The sequence below is a fragment of the Ascaphus truei genome, chromosome 1 (assembly GCF_040206685.1).
Source record: "Ascaphus truei isolate aAscTru1 chromosome 1, aAscTru1.hap1, whole genome shotgun sequence".
NCBI classification, from domain to species: Eukaryota; Metazoa; Chordata; class Amphibia; order Anura; family Ascaphidae; genus Ascaphus; species Ascaphus truei.
Window position 1 is genome coordinate 4,151,901 of NC_134483.1, and position 21,322 is coordinate 4,173,222.

The 21,322-nt window shown below is 49.0% G+C and overlaps 1 protein-coding gene across 1 annotated transcript; it reads left to right on the plus strand.

The window, feature by feature from the left end:
* The first annotated feature begins 570 nt into the window (after positions 1-570).
* LOC142468915 (uncharacterized) lies at positions 571-16,972 on the plus strand. The gene is made up of 6 exons (XM_075575639.1): positions 571-720; positions 9,648-10,345; positions 12,423-12,536; positions 13,114-13,164; positions 14,163-14,276; positions 15,830-16,972. Exons 2-6 carry the CDS (start codon positions 9,727-9,729, stop codon positions 16,873-16,875), a joined length of 1,944 nt encoding a protein of 647 aa, XP_075431754.1. The 5' UTR covers positions 571-720; positions 9,648-9,726; the 3' UTR covers positions 16,876-16,972.
* The last annotated feature ends 4,350 nt before the right edge of the window (positions 16,973-21,322 follow it).

The window sequence follows — 21,322 nt, forward strand, 5'->3', positions numbered from 1 at the left end:
CCCTGCGATCGGCTCACGGGGCCGCCCGGGGACTCGGCGGTACCCGCGATCGCGCTCGAGGTGAGGGGGGTGCTGACACCTAAGGGAGACCTGGCTACACACTGTATCTATATTTTTAGTCCTTGAACTTTATTACAGCCTCAGGGGTTATGTTATCCCCAGGTTACCTCCTTCATATCATTGGCCAAAAGGGAGCAGTGAGGGAGCAGGCGGTGTATACACCGCTACATGCAGAAGTAACTCTCTCTCCCTAGCACAGTGTCTGGGAAATGTTACTGTGCTGCTTCTATGTGTCACTGGTACTGAAGGCTAGAAAACTACAACTCCCATGATGCCCTGCGTGTGAGCATGCGCAGTAGGACATAGTGCTGTGACCCGGATGTAGAAGGCAGTGATACAGGGAGGGTATGAGAGCTTCACATTGCCCTCACCCGGTAGGAGATTAAACATCTCCCCAGCGTCCATCCTGCACCCACAGAGGGGAACCACAGGTCCAATACCCATCCTGCACCCACAGACGGGAACCACAGGTCCTGCACCCACAGAGGGGAACCACAGGTCCAGTACCCATCCTGCACCCATCCTGCACCCACAGAGGGGAACCACAGGTCCTGCACCCACAGAGGGGAACCACAGGTCCTGCACCCACAGAGGGGAACCACAGGTCCTGCACCCACAGAGGGGAACCACAGGTCCTGCACCCACAGAGGGGAACCACAGGTCCAGCACCCACAGAGGGGAACCACAGGTCCAGCTATTAAGGGGGGGGGGTGATCAGCTAGGAGGGGTGGGGGGGACACAGCTAGCAGGGGGTGGGGGACATCGAGAAGGTTGAGGGGGATACAGCAAGGAGGGGGGGGGGACAGCTAGCAGCAGGGGGAAGAGGGACATACACAGTATATACCATACACAGCTGGTATACACAGTAATTACAGGACACGGTGTGTGTGTCACACTGTGCTTCCTGCTGCTGGAATACACAGTAATTACAGGACACAGTGTGTGTGTGTGTCACTGCTCCCTGCTCTGGTATACACAGTAATTACAGGACACGGTGTGTGTGTCACACTGTGCTTCCTGCTGCTGGTATACACAGTAATTACAGGACACGGTGTGTGTGTCACACTGTGCTTCCTGCTGCTGGAATACACAGTAATTACAGGACACAGTGTGTGTGTGTCACACTGTGCTACCTGCTGCTGGAATACACAGTAATTACAGGACACAGTGTGTGTGTGTCACACTGTGCTCCGTGCTGCTGGTATACACAGTAATTACAGGACACGGTGTGTGTGTGTCACACTGTGCTCCCTGCTGCTGGTATACACAGTAATTACAGGACACGGTGTGTGTGTGTCACACTGTGTGCTCCCTGCTGCTGGTATACACAGTAATTACAGGACACGGTGTGTGTGTGTGTCACACTGTGTGCTCCCTGCTGCTGGTATACACAGTAATTACAGGACACGGTGTGTGTGTCACACTGTGCTTCCTGCTGCTGGAATACACAGTAATTACAGGACACAGTGTGTGTGTGTCACACTGTGCTACCTGCTGCTGGAATACACAGTAATTACAGGACACAGTGTGTGTGTGTCACACTGTGCTACCTGCTGCTGGTATACACAGTAATTACAGGACACAGTGTGTGTGTGTGTCACACTGTGCTCCCTGCTGCTGGTATACACAGTAATTACAGGACACGGTGTGTGTGTCACACTGTGGGCTCCCTGCTGCTGGTATACACAGTAATTACAGGACACAGGGTGTGCGTGTGTGTGTGTGTGTGTCACACTGTGCTCCCTGCTGCTGGTATATACAGTAATTACAGGACACAGTGTGTGTGTGTGTGTGTGTGTGTCACACTGTGCTCCCTGCTCTGGTATACACAGTAATTACAGGGTGTGTGTGTCACATTGTGGGCTCCCTGCTGCTGGTATACACAGTAATTACAGGACACGGTGTGTGTGTGTGTGTCACACTGCTCCCTGCTGCTCTTATACACAGTAATTACAGGACACAGTGTGTGTGTCACACTGCTCCCTGCTGCTGGTATACACAGTAATTACAGGACACGGTGTGTGTCACACTATGCTCCCTGCTGCTGGTATACACAGTAATTACAGGACACGCTGTGTGTGTCACACTGTGCTCCCTGCTGCTGGTATACACAGTAATTACAGGACACGGTGTGTGTGTGTGTCAGACTGCGCTCCCTGCTGCTGGTATACACAGTAATTACAGGACACAGTGTGTGCGTGTCACACTATGCTCCCTGCTGTTGGTATACACAGTAATTACAGGACACAGTGTGTGTGTGTCACACTGTGCTCCCTGCTCTGGTATACACAGTAATTACAGGGTGTGTGTGTCACACTGTGCGCTCCCTGCTGCTGGTATACACAGTAAATACAGGACACGGTGTGTGTCACACTATGCTCCCTGCTGCTGGTATACACAGAAATTACAGGACACGGTGTGTGTCACACTGTGGTCTCCCTGCTGCTGGTATACACAGTAATTACAGGACCCCAACTACCTAGGCACATTCTGACAATTCCTCCACAACCCTCCCCCCCCCCCCCATGAAACTCATCCCCGAGTAATCTTTGCTCGCTGGCTTGCCGGGAAAAGGAGAAACACAAACAATACTTTATTTGCGCAAAGTACAGTGGAAGCATACCATGTTACTGGGTCCGAGAGCTAACTCTTAATCCCTTATATCCTATAAATTTGTCAAAATGGACATTGGAAAATAATTTCTTTAAAAATAATTGTTGTTAGTTATAAGGAATGCTGTGAGAAGGCAACATTTTTGTTAGAGTTTTTATGATATATATATGTTTATATATATATATATATATATATATATGTATGTATGTGTGTATTTCTCCGCACTGGCTGCCTGTAACATGTGTCATTCAAAGCCCTACATGGCCAGAGTCCCGGCTCTCTGAGAGAGCTTCTAGTTCCCTACACTCCCATTCGCTCACTTCCATCTGCAGGTGTAGGACTCCTAACCGTTCCCAGAATCTCGTTGACTTCCTTTTGGGGCCCGAGCTGTTAGCCACGCTGCTCCCACTTTTTGGAATAGTCTATCTCATACAATTTGAGAGGCCTCTCTCTGGGAATCTATAAAAACAGGCTCAGGACCTACCTGTTTACCCAGGCATTTAATTAATGACACACAACTTGTCCGGCATTTAATAGCTACAGCACCGTCCCATCCTGTATCGTATCTTTCCGTGTGTTTGGCCTCTTGTATAACCGTAATGTTTTCTTCTTTTTCCCCTTTTGAAACTGTGAAGCTGTAATGCTGTGCTCACCACAAACAAGGTGGGACCATGGTGCTGAGGTGGGAATGGATAAAACGACAGCCACAGGGTCGCATCTGGATTGTAGATTTGGTCGGGTTAGCCGGGTCAGGGTTGGAGTGGTACGGATTGTCGATATACTTGCCGAGGTCAGAGTAGGAGAGGTTCGGAACGTTGCAGGTACTATTAGCCGGGTTCGGGATTGGAGAGTGTAGTGTCATCGTTGTGCGGTGGCCGAGGTCAGGTTTGGAGAAAAGGAACGCCAGAACCTGGAGACAAACTGTGAACCCCGATCTGAGACGATAGTTTGTGGTACCCCACGTAGGCAGAAGATCTACTGGACGAAAACATCCGCGAGTCTAGGCGCGTTGGGAAGTCCTTTTAGAGGGATAAAGTGCGCTTGTTTGGAAAAGCGGTCGATGATGACGAGAACGGTATTCATCCCATTGGAAGTGGGGAGATCCACTATGAAATCCATTGATAAATGTTTCCATGGACAATCCAGAATGGGAAGGGGTAGAAAAAGTCCCGATGGTTTTCTTCGGGGAACTTTGTTCCCGGCACACGTAGTGCAGGCCTTAACAAACTCCTTGATGTCGCCTTGCATACCTGGCCACCAAAAGTTTCGTTCTACAAGATCAATGGTTCTCCGGGTACCTGGGTGTCCGGACAATTTGGTGGAGTGACACCATTCAAGCACTCTTTTTTTGGTATTGTGGTGCAGCGAAGAGGCGACCCTCCGGTACTTAAAGACCTTCTGGGACCAGGTTTTGGTCCCGGTGGATATTATCCATGACGTCAAATGAGTTGGCAGAGATAATGTATTTAGTAGGGGGTAATGTCTCTAGAAGATCCTCAGATTTATCCTCAGCGAGGAATTGACGTGAAAGGGCGTCAGCGTTGAGGTTTTTTGATCCGGGAATAATGCAGATTATATAATTGACGCGGGAAAAGAAGAGCGACCAGCGGGTTTGTCGAGCACCAAAGCGACGAGCACCCTCTATGTAAAGGAGATTCTTGTGTCGGTTAGAATAGTAGCAGGATTTTCCGTACCCCCCAAAACGTGCCTCCATTCCTCAAGAGCAAGCTTGATTGCTTGTAGTTCCTGGTTCCCTACGTCATAATTCCGCTCTGCAGAAGAAATAGTTTTCAGAAAAATGCGCAGGGATGTAATCTTGCCAGCGGTGACTTCCTTTTGAGATAAGATGGCACCGGCCCCAAAGTCGGACGCATCTACCTCCAGGGTAGATGGTAGTTTGGGGTCGGGGTGTACCAGGATAGACGCATGCACAAACGCCCTTTTTAGTTGGTCGAAGGCCAGGGTGGCTGCTTGTGTCCAAGAAGCAGAATCTGCAACTTTCTTGGTCAAAACTGTGATGGGGGCTATGGTGGAAGAGAAGTTTTTGGTGAATCTTATAATGTATGTCTTTATTTATATAGCGCCATTAATGTACATAGCGCTTCACAGTAGTGATACATGTGGTAATCAAATAAATAACAGATAATATAAATAACAGATCATGGGAATAAGTGCTTTAGACATAAAAGTAACATTAAGGAAGAGGAGTCCCTGCCCCGATGAACTTACAGTTTAATTGGTAGGTAGGGAGAACGTACAGAGACAGTAGGAGGGAGTCCTGGTAAGTGCGTCTGTAGGGGGGCAAGCTTTATGTATCATGTGTTCAGAATATCCACAGTGCTATTCATATGCTTCTTTAAGCAAGTGTCTTAAGGTGGGTCTTAAAGGTGGATAGAGAGGGTGCTAGTCGGATACTGAGGGGAAGGGCATTCCAAGGGTGTGGTGCATAACGAGAAATTAGGGCAGAGATGTAAGGAGGGGCAGAAGAGTGTAAAGCTTTAAAAGTGAGGCAAAGAATGGAGTGTGAGATGCGGGATTTGATCGGAAGCCAGGAGAGGGATTTCATGAGGGGAGATGCTGAGACAGATCTAGAAAAGAGTAGAGTGATTCTGGCAGCAGCATTTAGGATAGATTGTAGGGGAGACAGGTGAGAGGCAGGAAGTTCGGACAGCAGGAGGTTACAGTAATCAAGATGTGAGAGAATGAGGGCCTGATTCAGAGTTTTATCAGTCGAGCAACAGAGGAAAAGGCGTATCTTTGTTATATTGCGGAGGAAAAAGCAACAGGTTTTAGATATGTTTTGAATGTAAGGGGCGAAGGTGAGAGAGGAGTTGAGTGTGACCTCTAGGCAGCGTGCTTGGGATACTGGGTGAATGATCGTAGTTCCAACAGTAACGTGGAAGGAGGTAGTAGGGCCAGGTTTGGGAGGAAATATGAGGAGCTCTGTTTTAGCCATGTTGAGTTTAAGGCGGCGGAGGGCCATCCAGGATGATATAGCAGAGAGACATTGAGAAACTTTTTGGTTTGTTCAGCAGGTGTAAGGTCGGGTGTTGAAAAGTACATTTGTGTGTCGTCAGCATAGAGGTGATATTTAAACCCAAAAGATGTTATTAGGTCACCTAGAGAGAGTGTGTACAGAGAAAAGAGAAGAGGTCCCAGGACAGAGCCCTGGGGTACCCCCACAGAGAGATCAATAGAGGAGGAGGAGATGTTAGCAGAAGAGACACTGAAAGTACGATGGGAGAGGTAGGATGAGATCCAGGATAGAGCTTTGTTCCGAATACCAAGAGTATGGAGAATGTGAAGGAGAAGAGGATGGTCCACGGTGTCAAATGCTGCAGAGAGGTCGAGTAATATGAGCAGTGTGTAATGACCTCTGTCTTTGGCAGCATGGAGGTCGCTGTTATTTTAGTGAGGGCTGTTTCCGTGGAGTGAGCAGTGCGGAAGCCAGATTGTAGAGGACCTAGGAGAGAATAGGTGTTGAGAGAATACAAGACGTTCAAGGAGTTTAGAGGCAAAAGGCAGGAGGGAGACAGGTCGATAGTTAGAAAGACAGGTAGGGCCAAGCTTGCTGTTTTTGAGTAATGGTATAACTGCTGCATGTTTGAAGGAGGATGGAAAGGTTCCAGAGCAGAGGGAGGAGTTAAAAATGTGAGTGTAGGGATTATAGTAGGACCAAGAGGTTTTAGGAGATGGGAGGGCATGGGGTCAAGAGAGCAAGTGGTAGAGGGAGAAGAGGCGATCAACAGCGACACATCCTCCTCTGAGAGTGGAAAAAGAGTCAAGGAAGGCAGGAGGAGAGTTAGGAAGAGGTGTAGGATGGGAGGAAGAAACAGAGGGGATGTTCTGACATATGGATTCCACCTTTTCCTTAAAATAGCAAGCAAAGTCCTGGGCGGAGATGGAGGAAGGAGAGGCAGCTGTCACATAATTGTCAAAACTCAAAGCCATACAGTGTTTTTTGGGAGTGGTGGGCCGGGGCCAATCCAGGACTTCCTTAGCTTCGCTGCGTCCATTGAGAAACCTGAATCGGAGATGATATATCCCAAAACTGCCGTGGAGGTCTGATGGAATTGGCATTTTTCCAGCTTAGCGAAGAGATGATTCTCTCGAAGGCGTAACAGTACCTGTTTGACGTGCCCGACGTGTTTCTGGGCCATTTTACAAAAGATCATAATATCGTCTAGATATACAATGAGGAATTTATTAAGAAGGTCCCAGAATCTCTCATTGACAGAGTCCTGAAAGACCGCCGGAGCGTTGCATAAGCAGAAGGGCATGATGAGATACTTGTAGTGCCCATCACGGGTATTGAATGCCATCTTCCATTCATCACCCTGGCGTATTCTAACCAGATTGTAGGCGATGTGGAGGTAGGATTCCGGATCGTGCTTTATTGAAGATATCGCGGAATTCCTGGTACACTTCCGGTAGTGAGTTTGTCTCTTCTAAAATGGTATAAAGCCACCAACTTTATGAACCGGCCTAGTGCAAGTCACAGCACACCGAGAACTCCATACGATAGGTTCCTTATTGGTCCAATCAATATGCGGGTTATGGAGTTGGAGCCACGGAATTACCTCAACGGAGGGGGTATGAATAGCGTCATAGTGGATCTCTTCCTTGTGGTGCCCTCTCGTCTGTAGCTGCAAGGGGATGGTCTGCAGGGAAATGAAGGCTGACTGTAACGGTCGTCCGTCGATGGCCCCCAGTCCTACCGGTTTCTTCTTGCGGGTAAGTGGAATGTTGTTCCTCTCCGCGAAGGACTGGTCGATGAAATTGCCTCCCGATCCTGAGTCTACAAATGCCAGTGCGGCAATATGAAATGTCTCCCCTGTGAGAAGGACCGGAATCAAAATCCTGTTTCGGAAAACCTCTTTAGAGATAGGCGAGACAAAGTGTTCCCAACGAGACTCTCCGGGATCTCATTGGGAGTTGGCATTTCCCGGCTTGTGGGGACACTGGAGGACCTGATGACCGTTATGGCCATAGTATAGGCTGAAGCCAGTGCTGCGCCGACGTTGCTTCTCGGATGGGGACAGCTTATTACCCCCTAAATGCATAGGCTCCGGAACATCAGAGTGGGTAGGTGGTGGAGAAGTAGAGTGAAGGAAAGGTGAACTGGGTACCAGTTGTCGATGGCAGGAACGTTCTGCGCTCCTCTCTTGTAGGCGTTTGGCCACTGGGATACAGATGGCGATCAATTCCTCTAGATCCGTTGGGCGTTCCTGCGCTGTTAGTTCGTCATTTTAGGGGTTCAGAAAGACCCTGTCAGAAGGCGGAAGTCAATGTCTCATTGTTCCATCCAGTCTCGGACGCAATGGTGCAGAACTCCAGGGCGTACCTAGCGACCGGTCTGTTTCCCTGGGAGATATGGAAGAGCGAGGTGGCCGCAGTCATCTTACATCCTGGGGTGTCAAACCCTACGAAATTCCCTGGTGAAGAGATCGATGACCTGTGTAAGGTCTGACCCATGCTCCCAGATGGGGAAGCCCAAGCCAGGGCATCATCCGTGAGGAGCGAGATGATGTATGCGAGTTTGGATCTTGAGGAGAAAAAACGAGAAGGGGAGATCTCGAACTGAAGAAAATACTGGTTAAGGAAACCTCTATACCCGAGAGGGTCCCCAGCTTAACGGTTAGGCGTCGGAAGGCGGGGCTCAGTAGCGGGCAGAAAAATAGCAGCTGAAGAGGCCGGAGTGGGTACAGGAGGGTCCATCTGTGCCTGAACAGTGAGAGAATGGAGGCTTTGCTGAAGCAGGTCCATTCGTCTGTCATTTTGCTCTAGGTACGACCCAAGTCTGGTAAACAGGTTGGAATGTGAGGACAGAGTTCGCTCCACCTCAGCGGGGTTCATGTTTGTGGGGCTGAGCATACTGTCACGCTGTGCTCATCACAAACAAGGCGGGACCAGGGTGCTGAGGAGGAATGGATAAAACGCCACCCACAGCCAGTGGGGCGCATCTGGATTGTAGATTTTGTCGGGTTAGCCGGGTTGCCGAGGCCAGAGTAGGAGAGGTATGGAACGTTGCAGGTACTATTAGCCGGGTCCGGGATTGGAGAGAGTAGGGTCGTCGTTGTGCGGTTGCCGAGGTCAGGTTTGGAGAGAGAAGAATCGTCCAGTAGAGCGAAGAATCGTCCAGGAGAGCCGGGTCGGTACACAGAATGAAGCAGCAAGACTGTGGAGACAGAGAGAGGTAAGAACAATGTAACTGGCTGAGCATAGAACCAAAGTGCTAGTGGCACAGCTGAGCATATGTAGGAGAGAGCAACCTATGGACTAGCTGCAGCGTGGAGGTGTGGACCGGGTGGGAGCAGTGATAGGATGAGGTGCAGGAAGGTCTCTGATAGCAGAGAGGCTGCCTGACTACTGAGTGTGCGCCCCCTGTGCGCGCCCCCTGTGTGCGGCGGGCATGCCTGGGTACGGTGTGAGAGGAGAGCAAAGGGGGGCGTGGGGGTGTGCGCGCCCAAGGCGGCGTGGCAGTCCGACAGGGTTGGTGAGGGGAGCGGGCGGCGCCGAGCGTCCCGCCGTCAAATGCGGTGAGTGAGGAGCACGCAGAGGCCGGCATGGCTCCCTGAGCCTCACAGATGCGCTTCGAGTCCCATTGGGAGAGAAGCGCTATATAAAAATAATGTGTTATTATTACACTATAGAACAGTACAGCGTGTTACTATGTTGCACTAAGAGGACATCACTATTCTTATGGCTGCTGATCTCCGACTCTTCTGCGGTTTGTATAACTAGGTAGTTATGTTATAACTTAATTCTGATCCATTCATGTAATTTGCAGTTATTGAAATGAAGTTCCTGTTTGAGGAAGGACCATATGTTTGTTTTGGAGCCCCTGTCTCCTCTGACTCCTTTGGGGCTGTTTTATGTTAATAATATTAGGTTTGAATACTTATACTAAATGCTGTATATTTGTTCAAGAAAACAGATCATACTAATTACATTTCTTCTTCTCTTTTATACAGGCACAGCGGTCATCCAACAAATATAAATCAAGGAACCTCCTATCTCAGCACCTTCAGAGGGGCACTGCCCACTACCAGCATGGACAGAGGGGCACTGCCCGCTACCAGCATGGAAAGAGGCGCACTGCCCACTACCAGCATGGACAGGGGGGCACTGCCCACTACCAGCATGGACAGAGGCGCACTGCCCACTACCAGCATGGACAGAGGCGCACTGCCCACTACCAGCATGGACAGAGGCGCACTGCCCACTACCAGCATGGACAGAGGCTCACTGCCCGCCACCAGCATGAACAGAGGCACACTGCCCCCTACCAGCATGGACAGAGGCGCACTGCCCGCCACCAGCATGGACAGAGGCGCACTGCCCACTACCAGCATGGACAGAGGCGCACTGCTCACTACCAGCATGGACAGAGGCGCACTGCCCACTACCAGCATGGACAGAGGCGCACTGCCCACTACCAGCATGGACAGAGGCGCACTGCCCACTACCAGCATGGACAGAGGAGCACTGCCCACTACCAGCATGGACAGAGGAGCACTGCCCACTACCAGCATGGACAGAGAAGCACTGCCCACTACCAGCATGGACAGAGGAGCACTGCCCACTACCAGCATGGACAGAGGCGCACTGCCCACTACCAGCATGGACAGAGGCGCACTGCCCACTACCAGCATGGATCCACGCCTGTTAAGTGAGTATAGTAGATATTTTGGTGGCTTTGAAACCTGCAAGAAGGGAATGGCTGATATTTAGCAGTTATGTGAGTCAAGCCCCAAACTAATTCATCTTGTATTCTCGTAGAATCACTAGCAGGTAAGATATTTCTGTCACGGTAGCACAGGACTTTTAACACCATTTATATTTAAGGTATCAGTGACAGGCTGATGGTGCAAAAACAGGCGCTAAACACTACTAGTGATAAAGTGAATAAGATGAATAAACAATATAATATTGGTGGTTTAAAGCTGCAGTTCAGTCAATATCCTGCATGTGTGTTTTTTTAATAAATCAGTTCTGTAGTAAGAAAAAATACTTTTAGCATTTTCTGTTTTTAAAAAAACAACTTTGAAAGACCAATTTTCTTGTATTCTATTTTAACAGCCATTTGCTAAGGCGCTGCCCCTTCATGTCCTGTCACAAGCCCTGGCACACCCCTCTGTCAGCCCTGCCCTCCCTCTTGCACATGTCAGTGCAGGAGTGCTCATGAATATTCATGAGCTTCCACTGACTGACAGAAGCAGATGAAAAACATATGCCATATCTAAAGATGTCGCCAAATTTCGCCGATCAATACATGGAGGACGAATTGACTGGCAGCTATACAGTTCTTTAGGTAATTAGAAATTGCCCACATAAAACTATTGAAGTAAAAAAACAAAAAAAAAACACTGAACTGCAGCTTTAAGTGACTCAATTGGTGCCAAATGAAGTGGCTGATATAAAAGTTGCAACTCCCTGCTCAAACCCTCTGGAAGGGATCTTCACTGGTCCCAGAAGGTCGATATGTATTCTCACAACCCAGGGGGAGCATATGGAAGAAAAGCAACAACAAGAAAAACAATCTAAGTGCAGACAATAAAATTCAATTACAGTGAATTAACCCACATTGAACTTTATTGTCTGCACTTAGATTGTTTTTCTTGTTGTTGCTTTTCTTCCATATGCTCCCCCGAGTTGTGAGAATACTGGTCCGAAGTTCAGCCTGCTGGTGGGCCTCTCCATGCTTCCCTGTGTGAATAGCTCTTTCACTTCAGAAGCACCTTTGAGAGGCCCGCCAGCAGCTGCTTGTCTTCCAATCTCCAACAGGAAAAGAGAGTTATCTGCTACACTGCTCTCCCTTATATAGGGCCAGCTCTATATTTAATACTCTGCAATAATAGGAGGGAGAATTCAAAACTTGCCAATGGAAATCATGCTTATGAATTTGAACTCCAGGAACTGCTTTCCTGGCTAGCCCCATACCCCCTGGGGTCCTGGCTCCCCTGAGTCTACTTGAAACAAAGGGCTTTCTACTCCAGATATCCTGTTCACCAAATGGTTTTCCCCCTCTGGACATCCCTTCCTCGTTGAGCTATGGATTCTATGCAAACTAGCTGGCATCTTAACCATATGCCCGGGCTGTCTGTATAGAGCCTTATAGTAAACGCAAAGAGCCTTATAGTAACCGCAGAACTCGATTATAAAGTACACTTTATTACAGAATATACTTTGGGGGACCTTAAACTTATAAGGGAAATAACTTGAGGATATTTGGGCTCAAAATCCAGGAGTCTGGGGGACACAGGGTAGCCCCGGTGTAATTTACCCTGCGTACCGGCAAATCATGCCTGCTCACCGGGGAGAATTAAACGGCTACCAGCAACTTTGGCCCCCCAACTCCTGCAACTGAAATAATTGTATTTCCACCCAAATACCCCCCCTAAAACTGAAACACAAGAAATGTCACAGTTCTAGGGCTAAAGGAACATGAAATAAGAAAAGACAGGGTCATTTTATTTTCCGGCATGTATTATCCCTGGTCCCTGGCGTATGGAGGTACCAAGGCCCCCACGGGTTCAGGGGTAACCAGCGGGCTTAACCTTTATTAGATAGCCTGGTTACCCCCTCCCGTCACAATGTCTTCAACTCTGTCATTTTCTGCCAGAAGGGCCAGTTAAACATTTCTTTACGAGAGGTATTATAATATACCAATATCAGAGGAGGTGAAGTCACAATAAGATTTCCTGTTCCCAGCTTTACATGAGGGATTTCCCTTTTCTTGTTGGCAGGTTTCCCAGTGATTGTACCGGAGAGGTTAGAGATTAAGTCAGAGGAAGAAGAACCGAACACTGACCAATATCTGACCCCAATAAAGCGTGAAGTAGATGCATTTCCTATTGGTGGTAAGTACCCTTATATCCTCACTTGTCTTTATTCCATTTGTGTAAAAAAAAATGGACTAAAATATTAGGAAAAGTAATATTAAAGCATGGATACATTTTATAAGCTACATGTTCTAGTGAAATAAAAACGGCCATCATTTGTCTGTTATACTGAGAATATTATTGTTATTGAGGTTTGAACAAAACCCCAACATGTTTACAGCACTCAAATGGTTAATAACAAAGTAAATCAATTACTACTTCTCTTCCCTGAGGAATTGGTAATTTGGGTGTGTGTGTGTGTGTGTGTGTGTGTGTGTGTGTGTGTGTATATATATATATATCATTTGCTTAATTGTTAGTAGATGTGGGGGTTCTCATTGGTCCCTTGATCGGTCTGCCCGCCCATGCCCCGCCTCCCCCACAGGTCTCATTGGCCAAGAGGTACGCTGACATCACGGACACACCTACTCCACTGTGACACACACACACACACACACACTGCCACAGAGTCTCACCCCTGCAGACTCGCCATACCCCCTGAGACTGTCACCCGAGACTATGAAGCCTAAAAACCTCGGAAACTCTCTCCCTGCAGACTCCCCCTACACACCTGGGATCACCCCTGCGGAGTCAGACACCCACCTTGGTAAGTTTAACCCACCTCTCTGTCCACCCCCCTGTTACCCGTCCACGCTCACAAAAATGGCCGCCTTCCTGCACGATTGTCCTCCTTCATTAACACACTTCATGCAACAAAATGTAGCTCACCGTTCAAAATTTCAGCCTTACCGGCCGCTAACAAAATGGCGCCTTCCCAAAACAATAACATATTAATTGTCAAGCATCACCATTTCAGCCTTCCCAGACCCCGCCCGCTCCCAAAATTCCAGCCTTCACGCACGATTAAATATTAATTGTCCACCTTCCATGCACGTGTAAAAATGTATGCCTTCCCACCCGCTCCGCGTCTGCTTGGCGACACCGCTACTCGGCTAAAATGTCCGCCTTCCCGCCAAAGCCAATATTCATTCATTCATTCCCTTCACCACACACCCCTGTCACCACTACGGACACTTACCTCCGCCCTTGCAGCCGTCATCCGCACTTAGCCCACTCTTCCCGCGCGGTGCCGCTTCACGCCCACACACCGCTGGCGGAGCGCGCGGCGGGGGTAGGGCTCCAGGGGTAGAGTGTACGCGGGAGGAGCGGGGCATGATGCGCCGCCTCCCACCCCCACATGGCGGCATGGCGCTGGAGGGAGAGTGTGTGCGGTTACCCACCCACGCAACAAATCACTCCCACCCACATAGTCACTGCCTCCCACTCTGAAGGGGGGGGAAATCACTACCCTACAGCCAGCCCCCCAGTGACCCACCGCTGATGAGCTCTGAAGGGGAGGGGGGGAAATGGACATGTCAAAGGGGGAGGTGAGGGCAATGGCCCCTGACCAAGGGGGGGACATTGGAGCTGTGAAGGGGGGGGGGGAATGGAGCTGTGAAAGGCGGGTGGTTCGGTCATCTGAACGTGGGGGGATATATATATATATATAATGTGTGTGTGTGTGTGTGTGTCTGTATAGTGATGTCACAATAAGATTCCCCACTCCCAGCTTTACATGAGGGATTTCCCTTTTCTTGTTGGCAGGTTTTCCAGTGATTGTACTGGAGAGTTTAGAGATTAAGTCAGAGGAAGAAGAACCGAACACTGAGGAACATCTGACCCCAATAATGAGAGACATAGATGTATTTCCTGTTGGTGGTAAGTACCCTTATATCCTCACTTGTCTTTATTCAATTTGTGTAAAAAAAAAAAAATGGACTGAAATGTCTACAATATTAGGGAAAATAATATTAAAGCCTGGATACATTTATAAGCTACATGTTCTAGTCTCCTCTGTTAGCAGTATATATGGGCAACTAATCAGTACATTTTTATTCATGTGAACAGCAGTAGCTGCTACAACTGTGTGTGTTACTAGGCTGACCCTGTTGTTCAAGTACTTTTTGCCTCTATGCTTACATGCTACTAACGTTCCCTACGCAAAGGGTGAACAGAGGACACCCTCTATATTTTATGGTTCACCACAAGGTTATTTGGGGTCAAAGCACTGATGTCAGCCCTACTGATATGTCTATCCACGCTTAGGGGTCTGTATTTATAGGGACCATATACAGTGACATACTGCCCTAAGTACTTACCTGAGCAGTTCCATCTCAGTGATTTTGATGATATGTGATATTCAAATATATACACCTACCTTGATCACTGCTGCAGATCCCCTATAGGTTACATGAGGTCAAGACAGCAATGGTATAGATTCACCCATACCTTTGCCCACAGTTATACAGCGAGCACCCAGCTTACTCTGATCACACCTTCTCCTTGCCGGATGTATTGTGGTGTATCTATATAAAATAAATGTGACACCACAATCACCCACCGGCTACTGTAAATCCAATCACCCTATTCCTTACCTTGATTTATCAGGTTGCGTGTTCCAGTGATTTACAGCGTACATTACCCTGTGTATATGATATTTCCCTGTACGTATCCACCTCTATACAGATCCTTTACAAGGACTGTGATTCAGTGTGCTAGTGGCATTTTACAACGGCACACTCATATTTCAGGATCCTGAGCCTGTACGGCTGTCGGCATTGGATCCAGCACATACCTTCAGTCTGTCATTTTCACACCCTTTATTTTATTGCTAATAATAAAGATTACGTTTTAATTACTACATTCATCACCAGAGGGTGAGCTTGAGTGCTACAGTTGGGTTCTTTCTCTCTCAGTTTTGTATGTCCATGTTCAGCCAATACTAAATTTAGACAGATACTTATCCTACAGTATATCCGTATTTACAGTATTTTGATACGGAGGAAGGCAAACTGAAAGCCCCAGTGAAATATTATCCAGTGATGTCTCAAAGTTGATATAATTAAATAGAACAGGAGTTCCTTAACGTCATGAACCATGTTAATGATTTGGAGGATGTACCTGTACACTTAGATCAATAATCAATACAGTAATCAATAAAAATTATTATATATGTATAAAATGTATTCACTGCGAGCTGCCAGAGACCAATTGCAGGTCTTTGGGAACCCACTATGCAAATGATTGGAGGGCACCAGATTTCATGGGGCCACAATTTTAAAGGGTTTAGAGCAAAGAGAATATTTTATTAGGTAGATAGTGATAAAGTAAATTCTGCAACGCATACTGTATTTTGTTAGTAATTTGCTTTCAGTTATTTGATTTACAGATTGAAAACATTTGAGTTGTCTTTTGTTGTTTACTTCTCTTAGAGAACTTCGTGAATGATGAGCAGAACTGGAGCTCTGATTTATCAAGAAGCTGGTTTATTCATCACAGCCCTGAAGTTCCAAAAACGAATGATTCCTGCCACATGTTGGACACATGCAAGAAACGAGTGTCACATGATGAATTCCCAGGTCTTGTACAGCACACAGCACAGACTGACTCGAAGTATGGATCAAATAAAAGATATGAGAGAGATTCAAGAATAAGCTTCAGTGCTCAGCTTTTTGTCTGTTGTAAATGTGGAATAAGTTTCTCACTGGATAGGGATCTGCTTACACACATCTGTGTCCACACTAGTGAGCAACCCTTTACCTGTACAGACTGTGGAAAAAGTTTTTCATTGAAGCAAGAACTCCTTTCACACCAGAGGATTCATACAGGGAAGAAACCTTTCACATGTACAGAATGTGCAAAACAATTCAGTTCTCGGAAAGACTGCCGCAACCACAATAGGATTCACACAGGTGAGAAACCTTTCACATGTGGAGAGTGTGAGAGAAACTTTTCACAGAAGTACAACCTCCTCAAACACATGAGGATTCATACAGGGGAGAAAAAGTTCACATGTACAGAATGTGGGAAACAATTCAGTTCTCGGAAAGACCTCCACAATCATGAGAGGATTCACACAGGTGAGAAACCTTTCACATGTACAGAGTGTGGGAAAAGCTTTTCACAGAAGACCAACCTCCTCAATCACCACAAGATTCACACAGGGGAGAAACCTTTCACATGTACAGAGTGTGGAAAAAGCTTTTCACAAAAGATCCAACTCCTCAGACATGAGGAGATTCACACAGGGGTGAAACCTTTCACATGTACAGTGTGTGGTAAAAGCTTTTCATATAAGATCAGCCTCCTCATACACCACAGGATTCATACAGGGGAGAAACCTTTCACATGTACATTGTGTGAGAAAAGCTTTCCACGGAAGAGAAGCCTCCTCAATCACCAGAATATTCACACACGGTTGAAACCTTACGCATGTACAGTGTATGGGAAACTATTTTGTACTCAGAGCCACCTCTAAAAACACGAGAGGCTGTTCACAGCATAATCCTTTCACATGTACAGAGTCTAAATGCACTAGATTGCATCCTGCAAATAAACAGTTTATTAAGCTAAAATGTCTCGTGTAAGTCTTGTCACGGTAAGACCCGCTTATTACCACTTTTAATTACCGGGATCATTGAGCAAGCATAGAGATAAAAATAAATTGCATTTATTCACCTAATGAACGCACACAACTATGTTACACAAAAATACAGTAAAAAGACACACTTACTTTGGAAAACTGGGATAACAAAACTAATCTTTCCTAATTGCAAACACACAGCAAAATATTCCACGCCACTTCTCCAATGGGACTGAATCTCAGGTAAATCACACAAGATGGAACTGATGGAACTCTTAGATGGATCTCTTAGAACTCAAGAATCTGACCTCTGTCAGGGCTTTTCAAACCTCTGGTGTCCAGGTCCCAGAAAACCTGCAGCCCAATCAAAACACCTTAGCAACCGCCTAGCAACCAATCAAAAACATTCATACAGGGTTTCCCACTCCTGAGCCTTTTAGCCGGGCAGGTAAAATATCCCCCTCTGTCCCTTTGCTCCCCCACGGTGCGAGGCTCAACAGCGGCTGGCTGTTTAGCAAAGGGTGTTAGGTTGCCTTGTTTCATGCCAGGATATGGGTGCTCTATAATAATGACAGGGCCCATATGGCCTCACACCTAGGCATCTCTGAGCCCTTTCAAGTATGGCCCCTGGTAAACATCTGTGCCTTCATGCATGGAGTGAGGGTATATCCTCTACAAATCCCTAGCCTCATTCCTGGCACACATTAGAAAAATACTTTTAAACACTGCAAACCTGCTCAGCTTCATAACCTTAGCGTGAGCACCCTCCTGAACCCCTACTCTAGGATCGGGATACCTGGGCATGTACAGTATGAGGGTACATCTGCTATACTGGGGAGCCCCATGCTATACTAAGGACTCTGTGTATACCTGCAGATATCTTTTAACCCCTTCATACCCATTTACCTTGTCTGGAAGATGCTGCAGCAGGGACTCTGGCAGTGAGTCGTAAGAGCGTTTTCAGGGTACAGGGTTTGCAGAGTAATGCGCTTAGCTGTATCAGAGGATATCACTCAATCTCCGTATACAACTTTTGGGGTATCCCATAACCCGGAACCCCGCTACATAGACGCATTCTGCAAAGACTTTCTCCACCAAACCCACCCTGAAACTTACAGCCTAGAAATCTCCCGATCCCAGCACCCCCGGAAAGGAAATAAAATCACATCATTCTTTAATGTCGCAAAATCAGTATACAGTTGCAGTAATATATTTTTGACATCTGGGTCCCAGAGCTGACACTCTAAGACCCTAACACACGGGTCAGGGTTAACCAGGTGGGCCTGAACTTTATTATAAGCCCAGTTAACCCCTTCCCCGCCACAAGTCTTTATTAGAATAGTGCAGCAACAGAAGATATCCTGCTCCAGGTTTAAACTACGCGGCAGAATTGAATCCCGGTCACTCTTTAACTGCCTGCCCCTCACAAAGAGAAACTACACTGACTATAATTATCTAAACGGAGAGCGGTAAGATCTAAACTCTTTATCCTGAATGTACAGAGGGGAAAAGCTTTTCACAAGAGAAGCCGTCTCGTACACCAGAGGATTCATAGAGGTGATTAAATGATTTGCTTGTTCAGAGTAGGATTGGGCAATATATCGGTAGCATAGCAATACTGTGGTAATAAAATTACCGTTGACTTAATACTTACCATTATTTTTTACTATGTTATTCCATTCTGCTGGCTAAGTGGGGTGGTTTCTGGAAGAAAGATTATTTGTGGCAGGTCAGACAGAGATAGGACTGGGGGGGGAGACAAATTTGTCTCTGACAAGTCTCTGTAGCTGGAAGGAAATGTGCGTTGGGCACGTAATGACGTCATCCGTCTCCACTATGGAGATGTTATAGACCGAGGTAGGCAACCCTGTCGCCAATCACCACAAGTGGTGAATCGGCCATGAAAGTGTGGCGAATTTGAGTTTGCCAGCTCCCACAGTAAAAGCAACTTTTTTCTGTCAGCGTGTGCTGGTTTCCGCTTTCTGAATGTGCCAAGGAAATGAACCAGCCTATTTTGATCTGGTTTAATACTGATTGGCCGGCAAAGCCGGCCAATTCAGTTAAACAGCAATTCTACTTGTTGCCAAGTAGAACAAAGAAAACCAGTCAAACAAATATATAAGGGAATCAACAAGTGCACTGTAAAAAGTGCACTTAAAAAAGAAGGGTTAACTCAGAAGAGCCCATGATGGGGGATACCGAGCAGAGCACTCCGCCTAACGCCCACTGGGAGGTAAACTCCGAAACCGTCCCAGCGGACTCGGCGTACGTGAACTCTGCCCGAATACGGGAGTGCACCAGCGCCCGGAACACTGCCACGATGTTTGTTGGGACCCCCTTCTCCAAACGCTGCTTCCTGGTCTTGTAAATGGCTACCTTAGCCACTGCCAGGAGCAGGTTGACTAGGAGATCCCTAGACTAATTGTCTCGGGACACTGGGCACCCAAAAATAAAAAGATGAGGGGAAGAATTTAGCCAGAACTGCAGAAGAAGGCTCCTCAAGGTGGATAAGAGGGGCTGCAGTCTGGCGCAACTTAGATAAATGTGGAATACGGACTCTCGCTCGCCACAGAAGGGACAGGAGGCGGGGGAGTCCGTGAAGTGTGCCAAATACTCTCCTGTGCTCAGCACTCCGTGGAGGACCCTCCAACTCAAATCCCCGGCGGGACGGGGAACCAAAGCTGAATAGATTTCCTTCCACCGGGGTCTCTTGCCCTCGTTCCCAAGAAATACCCGCCTCCAGATGGTATCTGGGCGGGTGACAAGGGCGAGGTAGTGCACTATATGGAGCACCAGAGAATACAGGACTTTCCTCGGCATGCCGCGAAAACATGCCGGGGACATATCCCCCAACCTGCTGAGGTTTGGGGAGATAGGAGCCCGAGGGGGTTGCCTTGGTTTGGGTTCTACGCAAAGATCCGGAGAGCTGAAGTTGATAGGTTGACAAGGCTCTCCGGTCTGCAAAACCCCCTCGATGAAGGTGCGTGAGTCGGGGTGGATGGCATCTTTAATCTCCTGGATCAAACGACGAGGGACGCGGGCAGTAAGCAGACCCATACGGGGCGCGAGCTCCTCTGCTCCTACCCAGTCCTGCCGCTCATAGTCCAGGAGATCCCCGACTCTGGTCACCTGTGCCAGGATTAGCCGGCGGCAAATAGAGGGTGAATCCAACATCCCTGCCCTTTGCCCCCCCTCCCTCCCTGCCCTTTGCCCCCCTGTACTTTTCCCCCCTGCACTTTGCCCCCCCTCCCTCATTGCCCTTTGCCCCCCCCTCCCTCCCCTTTCCCCCCCTCCCTCCCTGCCTTTTGCCCCCCTCCTTGCCCTTTGCCACACCTCCCTGCCCTTTGACACCCCTCCCTCCCTGCCCTTTGTCCCCTCCCTCCCTGCCCTTTGCCCCCCCTCCCTGCCCTTTGCCCCCCCTCCCTCCCTCCCCTTTGCCCCCCCTCCCTGCCCTTTGCCCCCCCTCCCTGCCCTTTGCCCCCCTCCCTCCCTGCCCTTTGCCCCCCCTCCCTCCCCTTTGCCCCCCCTCCCCCCCCTGCCCTTTGCCCCCCCTCCCTCCCTGCCCTTTGCCCCCCCTCCCCCCTGCCCTTTGCCCCCCCTCCCTCCCTGCCCTTTGCCCCCCCTCCCTCCCTGTCCTTTGCCCCCCCTCCCTCCCTGTCCTTTGCCCCCCCTCCCTGTCCTTTGCCCCCCCTCCCTCCCTGTCCTTTGCCCCCCCCTCCCCCCCTGCCCTTTGCCCCCCCCACCCCCCCTGCCCTTTGCCCCCAACTGCCCTTTGCCCTCCCTCCCTGCTCTTTGCCCCCCCTCCCTGCCCTTTGCCCCCCCTCCCTCCCTGCCCTTTGCCCCCCTCCATGCCCTTTGCTCCCCTCCCTGCCCTTTGCCCCCCTCCCTGTCCTTTGCCCCCCATCCCTGACCTTTGCCCCCCCTCCCTCCCTGCCCTTTGCCCCCCCTCCCTCCCTGCCCTTTGCCCCCCCTCCCTCCCTGTCCTTTGCCCCCCCTCCCTGTCCTTTGCCCCCCCTCCCTCCCTGTCCTTTGCCCCCCCCCTCCCCCCCTGCCCTTTGCCCCCCCCTCCCCCCTGCCCTTTGCCCCCAACTGCCCTTTGCCCTCCCTCCCTGCAATTTGCCCCCCCTCCCTCCCTGCTCTTTGCCCCCCCTCCCTCCCTGCCCTTTGCCCCCCCTCCCTCCCTGCCCTTTGCCCCCCTCCATGCCCTTTGCTCCCCTCCCTGCCCTTTGCCCCCCTCCCTGTCCTTTGCCCCCCATCCCTGACCTTTGCCCCCCCTCCCTCCCTGCCCTTTGCCCCCCCTCCCTCCCTGCCCTTTGCCCCCCCTCCCTCCCTGCCCTTTGCC

What these genes read in the sequence shown, in the direction of transcription:
- LOC142468915 (XM_075575639.1), top strand. Translation starts at nt 9,727, where the DNA reads ATGGACAGAGGGGCACTGCCCGCTACCAGCATGGAAAGAGGCGCACTG. An exon ending in CATGGATCCACGCCTGTTAA is followed by an intron (nt 10,346 to 12,422) that starts GTGAGTATAGTA and finishes TCTTGTTGGCAG; the next exon opens with GTTTCCCAGTGATTGTACCG. An exon ending in GGAGTCAGACACCCACCTTG is followed by an intron (nt 13,165 to 14,162) that starts GTAAGTTTAACC and finishes TCTTGTTGGCAG; the next exon opens with GTTTTCCAGTGATTGTACTG.